The following is a 9,537-nucleotide window of genomic DNA, read 5'->3' on the forward strand; positions in this document are numbered from 1 at the left end:
GGGGTTTCACCATGTTGACCAGGATGGTCTCGATCTCTTGACCTCGTGATCCACCCGCCTCGGCCTCCCAAAGTGCTGGGATTACAGGCGTGAGCCACCGCGCCCGGCCGCCTATGTTTACTTATAACAGTTTTATACTTTTAGCTTTTCTACTTAGGTCTTTAATCTATTCTGAGTTAATTTTTGTATACGGTATGAGGTTAGGGTCTAACTTCATTCTTTTGCATTTGGATGTTCAGTTGTCTCAGCACCATTTATGGGGGAGACTGTTCTTTCTCCATTGCATTATTGTCTGGACACTCTTGTCAAAAATTAGTTGCCCATATATGTATGTCCTAGACTCAGTTCTATTCCATTGATCTATACATCCACGATCCTTATACTAGTACCACACAGTCTTAACTACTGTAGTGTTGTAGGAAGCTTAGAAAATTGAGAAGTGTGAATCCTCCAACTTTGTTCTTTGCAAGATTGTTTTGGCTATTCTGGACCCCTTGTATTTCCATTTGAATTTGAGGATTGGTTTGTCAATTTCTAGGAAAAAAAAAAGTCAGTTGGAATTTTAATAAGGATTACATTTAATCTGTAGATCAATTCAGAAAGTACTACTATTTTAACAATATTGAGTTATCTAATCCATGAACATGAAATGTGTTTCCATTTATTTAATTGCTTTCAACATTGTTTTGTAGTTTTCAATGAGTGTCTTGTACTTTTTTTGTTAAATATATTTCTGGTATTTTTATTTTTTAGAATACTGTTGTAAATTGAATTATTTTCTAATTTCATTTTTGATTGTTCATTGCTAGTATATAAAAACATAATTGATTTTTACATGTTGGTCTTGTATTCTGCAACCTTGCTGAACTTGTTTAGTAGTTTTTTTGTGGATTTCCAAGGATTTATGTATACAAATTTGTCATCTATAAATAAAGATAGCTTTACTTATTTCTTTACCATGCAGTGATGCCTTTTCTTTTTCTTGCCTAATTACCCTGGCTAAAACCTCCTATAAAATATTGAATAGAAGTAATAAGAACAGACATCTTTGATGATCTTCTAAAGAAGACTTTCAGTTACCATTAAAGTATGATGTCAGCTGTGGATTTTTCTTAGATGTCCTTTATCAAGTTGAGGACACTCTTTTTTATTCATAGTTTGTTGACAGTTTTATCATGACAGGGTGTTGGACTTTGACAAATGATTTTTCTGCATTGATTTGAATAATCATGTGGTTTTTGTCCTTTATTTTACTGTTATGGTGTATAACGTTAATTTTCTGAATTCCTGAGATAAATCTGTTTGCCATAGTGTATAATCCTTTTTATATGCTGCTGGATTCAGTTTATGGTTAATTTTGTTGAGGGTTTTTTTGTTATTTTGAGACGGAGTTTTGCTCTTGTTACCCAGGCTGGAGTGCAATGGCGCGATCTCGGCTCACCGCAGTCTCCGTCTCCTGAGTTCAAGCAATTCTCCTGCCTCAGCCTCCCGAGTAGCTGGGACTGCAAGCGCGCGCCACCATGCCCAGCTAATTTTTGTATTTTTAGTAGAGCCGGGGTTTAACCTTGTTGACCAGGATGGTCTCAATCTCTTGACCTCGTGATCCACCCGCCTCAGCCTCCCAAAGTGCTGGGATTATAGACGTGAGCCACCGCGCCTGGCCAAGGGTTTTTTCGTGTACGTTAATAAGGAATGCCAGCCTGTGTATTTCTTTCCTTGTGATGCCTTTGTCTGCTTTTGTATTAGTAATACGGGCCTCATAGAATGAGTTGGGAAGTGTTCCTTCCTCTCCTGTTTTTTGGAAAAATTTGTGAAGGATTGGTATTACTAAATATTTGGTAGAATCTACCGGTAAAGCTATCTGGTTCTGTTTTTTCTTTGAGGGAAGATTTTGATTGTTAATTCAATCTCTTTACTTGTTGTAGGTCTACTCAGATGCTGTGTTTCTTCTTGAGTCAGGTTTGGTAGTTTGTGTCTTTCTTGGAATTGTCCATTTCATCTGGATTATCTAATTATTATTATTTTTTTTTTGAGATGGTATCTTGCATTGTCACCCAGGCTTGAGTGAAGTGGTGCAATCTTGACTCAGCAACCTCCACCTCCTAGGTTCAAGTGATTCTCCTGCCTCAGCCTCCTGAGTAGCTGGGATTACAGGTGCGTGCCACCACGCCTGGCTGTTTTTGTATTTTTAGTAGAGATGGGGTTTTGCCGTGTTAGCCAGATGGTTTTGATTTCCTGACCTCATGATCCACCCACCTTGTCCTCCCAAAGTGCTGGGATTACAGGTGTGAGCCACTGTGACTGGCCTAGTTCTTCTAATTTTTTGGCATTATTATTTTTTGTTTTTGTTTTGTTTTTATTTCCATAGGTTTGTGAACAGGTGGTGTTTGGTTAAATTAATAAGTTTTTTAGTGATGATTTCTGTTTGTACTCATACCCGAGCAGTATACAGAGTACCCAATTTGTAGTCTTATCCCTCACCCTCCTTCCACCCTTTCCCCCCCCAATCTCCAATGTCCATTGTATCATTCTTTTGTCTTTCCATCCTCATAGCTTAGCTCCCACTTATGAGTGAGAACATACAATGTTTAGTTTTCTACATCATAGGGTAGTTCTCTCTCAGGAATATTCTGAGTTGTCATTTTCATTATCTCATATCACAAGCTCTGAAGGGCAAAGGGATCAACTCAGGCCAGGTGCATGGATACTTGATATTGATGGTTGCCAGACCTTAGCCATTTATGCCCATTCACATGGCTCCAGCCATCTTGGTAAACGCAGTGCCTTCCAAGCAAATCTATGGAGTAATTTTACGGATGCATGACAAAATTCACATGAAGGAAGACAGCTCCTGAAATATCCATGATAACTCCTACAGACATACTTCTCACGAGGACCCTGGGAAGCTCCACCTGTCACGTAGTCCTCCAAGGGGAAACAGAGGCATTGAAGGGCCCAGGGGTGAGGTGGCACTCACTGTGGGTAGCCGGTGGCAGCCATGTTTTGGGCAATTCCCATTTCTGGCATTATATATTGCTTTTTAACATTTAACATTTTTGTAGACTACTTTTCAAACTTTCTGCTGTTTATTTTTTATTTTTATTTATTTTTGAGACAGGATTTCAATCTATTGCCCAGACCAGAGTGCAGCGGCATGGTCACAGCTCGTTGCAGCTTGACCTGCGGAGCTTAAATGATCCTCCCACCACAGCCACCCAAGTAGTTGGCACATTCCACCATGCCCTGCTAAGTTTTTAAATTTTTTGTAAAGAGGAGGTCTCACTGTGTTGCGCAGGCTGGTCTGAACTCCTGAGCTCAAGCAATCCTCCTGCCTTGGCCTCCCAAAGTGTTAGGATTACAGGCATGAGCCATTTTACCTGGCTTCTGCTGTTTTATTTTATTATTATTATTTGAGATAGAGTCTTGCTCTGTTGCCTAGGATGGAGTACAGTGGCATGATCTAACTCATTGAAACCTCTGCCTCCTGGGTTTAAGAGATTCTCATGTCTCAGTCTCCCAAGTAGCTTACAGGTGCCTGCAACCATGCTCAGCTAATTTTTGTGTGGTTTTTTTTAGTAGATATGGGGTTTCGCCATGTTAGCCAGGGTTGTCTTGAACTCCTGACCTCAAGCCATCTGCCCGCCTCGGCCTCCAGAGTGCTGGGATTGCAGGTGTGAGCCACCATGCCCAGCCTACTTCTGCTGTTTTAGATTTCTTTTTACAGTTAGTCCAAATTAAGAAGGTTTAATATTATATATGAAAGTGGCACACTAAGGATACTAGTATTCTTTCTTTTTAAGAATCACCAATATGGCCAGAGCCACTACTGCCAGCGACATGTTCAATGTAATTCAGAGGTCCGTGGGGCCAGCCAGCCTGAGCTTGCTTACCTTCAAAGTCTATGCTGCACCAAAAAAGGACTCACCTCCCAAAAATTCCATGAAATTTGATGAGCTTTCACTCTATGCAGTTCCTGAGGGTCAATCAAAGTATGTGGAGGAATCAAGGAGCCTGCTTGAAGAAAGCATCTCACAGCTCCAACACTACTGTGAGCCATACACAAGCTGGTGTCAAGAAGCGTACTCCCAAACTAAGCCCAAGATGTAAAGTTTGGTTCAGTGTGGGTTAGACAGCTATGACTATCTCCAAAATGCACCTCCTGGATTTTTTCCAAGACTTGGTGTTACTGGTTTTGCTGGCCTTATTGGACTCCTTTTGGCTAGAGGTTCAAAAATAAAGAAGCTAGTGTATCTGCCTGGTGTAATGGGATTAGCTGCCTCCTTGTATTAACACAATGATCCACAGCAAGCTATCGTGTTTGCCCAGATCAGTGGGGAGAGATTATATGACAGGTTTATGAGGATATATCCTCATAGAAGATTTGTGGAAGGAGAACTTTCAAAAGCCAGGAAATGTGAAGAATTCACCTGGAACAAAGTAGGAAATTCCAGGCTCTGCCCATCTTAATCAGTTATAGGTAAACATTGGAAATGCCATAGAATAAATCAGTATTTCTACAGAAAAATAGCAGAGAAGTTAGTATTGAATGTATTAAATTGGCTTTTTTCTTCAAGAAAAACTAGACCGGAACTCTGTTATCTTGGGTGATACCATCCTACAAGCAAACTAATCTGAAACCCTTTCACCTAGAGATAGTGTACAAGCCTTAGAACTCCTTATTCTCATGTTGCTATTTATATACATAATTAAAACCCAAGTTAAAAAAAGAATCACCAATATTATTTAATTAGTATTTTATATTTTGTCTTTTAGGGTTATATATTCATCAAACAGAAACGTAAAAAACTATGAAGAGGAAATTCTTAGGAAAAAGATGGTGGACATTGGGATATCACAAAAGCAACTTGACATCAATTTTCCAAAGTCTAAGAATTCATCGGATTGTTCTCTTCAGAAGCGTGAAATTCCAGAGGATATCAGTGACAGAGATGATTTAATTTTCAATGGTGAGGTATTTTTTATGGAGCTTTATTTATAGCCATGAAAATAACCATATTCTGATACAGTTAGAGAAAAGCATACTTCAAAAACGTGCTTTCCTTTTTTTTTTTTTTTTTTTTTTTAACGTAAGCATGGAGAACTGAAAGCAGTATTGCTAACTCCAGGTTTTCCCAAGTAGTTGCAGATACGGTTGTTATGAATAAATCCATACATAACTCACAATTCTCCTTTTAGCCACTACGCCTCTTTGTTATTGTCCTTAGTATAATCTACACCAGTAAAGAAGCTTAAGCAGAGTCAGTTCTGTTACAAGACAATGTATGCATTCCTTAAAAGCACTGTGCCACACAGAAATTGCTGTTACACAAAACTTTACCATGACACATTAATAAAAATAATACCCTAATAAAAATGGTAGCCTAGTTTTATGCATGTTAAGTGGTTAAGAAATACATAGATACTATAATACATAATAGCATTTTATCTTGAAAAAGACCTGAAGTTTGCTTGTAGAAGTGGATTTCTGAAGGATTGCAGCTTGTGAGTTACTGTGAATTGATGGAAAGAGAATATTAAGAATGGATGTATGCCTAGAAAAAGGTTCTGACAGGAAATCTCAGGTCCCTGGATCAGAGAACAGACCATTTATCACTCACAGAGCATCTTAGTGCCAACCCCTGAGTTCTGTGAGGCAATGCAGTGAGGACCTGATGTTACCCAGCTCATGCAGTGGGATTGCACCACAGAAGAGGAACACCAAAATTAGGACTCTTTAAGCTTTCACAGATTGCTGGCAGATCTTCCCATTCTCTTCTCCAGAGACAGACAGACCTTTACTTTGGAAGGTAAATCTTTGGGAGGGGAGGAGAAGGTAGTTTCCCTACCCTGGAATGTAAGGAAATGGCCTCCAGGGGAGGAAAGTTTCTAAATTTTTCTGGAGTAATAGATATCTTTAGGTTCCAAGGCATGTTAGCTGTTTAACCATCCTTTAACCAAGTTTACTGGTGCCCTGCTCAGAAAGGTCAGACCATGCTGAAACATAAAAATATTCAAAGAAAAGTGTCTCTTAATAGTTGTCTGAAGTCAGATGGGAATTTATAAAACCATATATAAATGGGTGTGGCTCATAACACATGCAGCAAACTGAGGTATCTGGTAGATATTTAGGTGTGCATGTGTGTATATGCATGGCTTAGTTCAGCCAAGTGTAGCTTTCTGCATTAGCCTAGTGTTTCTCGTGTGAATTTTGCACCTAAGCAAATGGAAAATTCATCTTATGCTCAAATTATTCCTTAATACATGAATTGTATTGGATCAAACTCATTTTTTTCAAAACAAGTGTTAGAGCAGAATTGACTGTATTTGAAATTATTTGTTGGATTAAAGGATCTTATTACTGGTGTGTAAAGCAATAATTGCTCACTTGATCTATCCTGGTTAGTTTCCTGTTATGTTACAGTCACTATATCTAGTTATGAGTGAATGAATAGACATTCTAGGCTTTGAGGTAGATCCATTTGTATGCTTTATTTAATTTAGCCTCATAAAACCCTAAGAAGTGTTACAGACTGATTTTATCAGTAAGACCCAGATAGGACCCTAAGACTCAGGGAGCATAAGAGACTTTCCCAAGATCACACAGAGCGGTTACAGAGCTGATATTTGAAATCCAGTTTTGCTACTCTTGCCTAGAGCTCTGCCATGGCTCTATGGCAACCCTTTAAAGTGGCCAAACAAGTTGTGAGTTTAAGTGAAAAGGGCTTACCCCTCAACCCTCTACCTTTTGACTATTTACTCCATCACTCCATGTAAAATCCCCACGTTCATCAGTAACCTCCCAGTTGCCAGCTTAACAGACATTTTTTGTCTACATCTCATTAACCTCTTTGCAGCCTTTCATATTGTTTATACTGCCTTCCTTGAAACTTCTGCTTTCTGTGACACCATGCTTTCTTGATTTTCCTTTTTGGTCATTTCTCAGTTGTTTTTACTGATGTATCATCTTTCTACCCCTTATATAAATGGTATTTTGTAATTTTTTTGAGCTTCATATTCAACCACATATATGACAGAGGTTTCATAAGATTACGATACCAGATTTTTACTGTACCTTTTCTGTGTTTATATATGTTTACATACACAACTACTTAACATTGTGTTACAGTTGCCAACACTATTAATTGCAGTAACATGTGGTACAGGTTTATAGCCTAGGAGCAATAGGCTACACCATATAGCCTATGTGTGTAATAGGCTCTATCATCTAGGTTTGTGTAAGTACACTCTGTGATGTTCACACAGCAATGAAATCAGCTAACACCATGTTTCTCCGAATTGTCATTAAGGATGCATGACTATTATTAAGCAATGCATGACTATATCTATATTTACATGTAAGTAGAAATATGTGTATTTCAAAGGAGAAAGTGTAGATAATTGAAACGTTTTGTTTTATTTTTAATTTACCACTTAAATATTCCAACTAATTGAGAGAATTATGTGGGAAACCTCTTGCTAATAATAGAAGACAATTTTTGAATGTTTGTAATATTAAACTATTTTTTAGTCTTGTTTTTCTTTTTTAAAGATAATTATGACTTGGAGCCTGCATCTGAATTAGGAGAAGATTTATTGAAGCTTTATGTGAAACCTTGTTGCCCAGATATTGATTTTTTTGTTGATGGAAAACGTTTTAAAGCTCACAGGTAAATAGACACGACTGATTTAGTGTCTTGGTTGTGGCTGTAGAGTGTGGAAGGGCAGCTGTCTCTTTCCAGCACAGTGGTTTTCAAGCTCTGATTCACACAGGCCACAGGGGTTCCGTGAAGGCCAAAGGGGTTCCACTGTGATTCCTCAGGGGGAGTCTCTAACAGGGGAAGAGGCTGGCCATCAGGCAAGGTTTTCTGCAACGTTTTCACACATGCACACATGGGCCAACCCAGACATGTGCATATATATGTTTCTGCCAGAGCAGATCTCATATATGCTCTGCATTTGTCATGAACCTAAGATTTTATTAGAATAAAATATTCTGCTGCCTAAAATAGATTTGGAAGCCACTGTCACAGAAAATGTAGTTAAATGTAAATTTTAAATTTTATAGGCATTATAGTACTGAGAAGTATTGTTTCTACATGAATGACATATATTTTCTCTGAATGCATTTTGGCACAGATTCTGTGATTCAAAATAGATGATACTCATGAATAGCATTGATTAGGAGGTTTAATATTTCAATGTACTTTTTAAAATTCATTGTTCTGCTTCAGAATTGGGTTGCTTAGACATTCTGGGCTTTTAGATTTTAAATTAAAGCCTGCTGCCTGTTTTAGTCAGGCTCTGATTGCAAGTAACCAAAATCTGCTTAAAAGCAGAAAAAATTTTAATAAGAAATACATATTATCTTTTGGAACTCAAGGGAAAAAAATACAGCTGGGCCTTACTAGAATCTGAACCAGAAAACTAAGGAACCCAGGCAGTTCTTCCTCTCTTTGTGTTTTAAATAGAATGTTGATGAAAAGTTATTCTGGTGTTCATGAATTGGAAGAACCAGAGTGTTTGCGTGACAAGAAGTAATCTTTTAGGTTCGGGGGTGCACAGCTCTTAATGAAATTAGCAGTGGGTTTAGGTTACAGTAATCTGTCAAGCCAAATAGTGGTAATATTTGTACTCTTAGAAATCATGCTGGTTTTGCCATCAGTACAACCCAAGGATTGCTAGTCTGAACTAGACTATTTACTATTCAGAATTTGAACTTTTCTCTCTGGGAATATGTACTTTGTAAATGTACATACATAAATTTTCCTAATTCTTACGGAATCTGCATTAAATATTGTAAAATTCAGAATATAATGTAGATTGGTCATTATATTTTCCATACTATGGGTATATTTCCTAAATCATGGTGTGCGTGTGGGTGTATGTCTCTGTCTTTTTTTTTTTTTTCAACACAATTCTACTTTAAAAATTAATTTTATTTTGTGTCCAGGTTTTTCATGAGACCATATGGGCATCCTACCAAAGTTATAGAGCCCTAAAGCTATTACTGTCATACAGGGAAGGCAGGACCCCGTGACCATTTGCAATATGTCCTCAAACAGTGCACGTATTTGGCCTTTCCCTGTGTGCTGCCTGACAGTGAACTAACAGGACTATGTTTTAGGAGCTGGATCTAGAATATTAGGTTTGTATTCCAGGTCAGCTCTTGCTCACATTTCTGGTGTATCTTATTGACCTAACAATAAGAAAGAAATTCATATTAACTAGAAAGACAGTAAGTTTTCCTACTTTCTTTCCCTTAGGTAAGTTAGAATAGCAAATTCTAAATTACAAGATTACCTTGCTAGTCCAGACTCAAACATCTCTCTGTATATAGTACATACTAATTTTATTACGTAGTTTAAGGGATATTATGTCAGTAGTTCAGAGAACACATCTAAAGCCCATCATTGGGACTTTCTCAATTACTTCCTGTTCTAGATGATAATTGTCAGCATTCTTCTAGTGGTGTGGCTAAAAATCCTTTTGTAATATGGCTGCTTTAATTTTTTAATTATATATAGTCATATATATATA

The 9,537-nt window shown here is 37.8% G+C and overlaps 1 protein-coding gene and 1 pseudogene across 4 annotated transcripts in view; both read left to right on the forward strand.

The window, feature by feature from the left end:
- BTBD8 (BTB domain containing 8) overlaps positions 1–9,537 on the forward strand; it is a 125,445-nt gene that overhangs the window by 19,273 nt on the left and 96,635 nt on the right. For 3 of the 4 annotated variants that reach the window (XM_037744134.1, XM_017544147.2, XM_037744135.1), the window contains 2 exons: positions 4,774–4,967; positions 7,550–7,667. The exons of the other annotated variant lie outside the window; for it this stretch is intronic. In XM_037744134.1, the coding sequence (XP_037600062.1) occupies positions 4,774–4,967; positions 7,550–7,667 (312 nt within the window). The remainder of the gene's footprint in view (positions 1–4,773; positions 4,968–7,549; positions 7,668–9,537) is intronic. 4 annotated transcript variants of the gene reach the window in all.
- Positions 3,659–4,767, forward strand: LOC108314995 (annotated as a pseudogene).

This window comes from Cebus imitator, unplaced genomic scaffold, assembly GCF_001604975.1.
Source record: "Cebus imitator isolate Cc_AM_T3 unplaced genomic scaffold, Cebus_imitator-1.0 Scaffold166, whole genome shotgun sequence".
NCBI lineage: Eukaryota > Metazoa > Chordata > Mammalia > Primates > Cebidae > Cebus > Cebus imitator.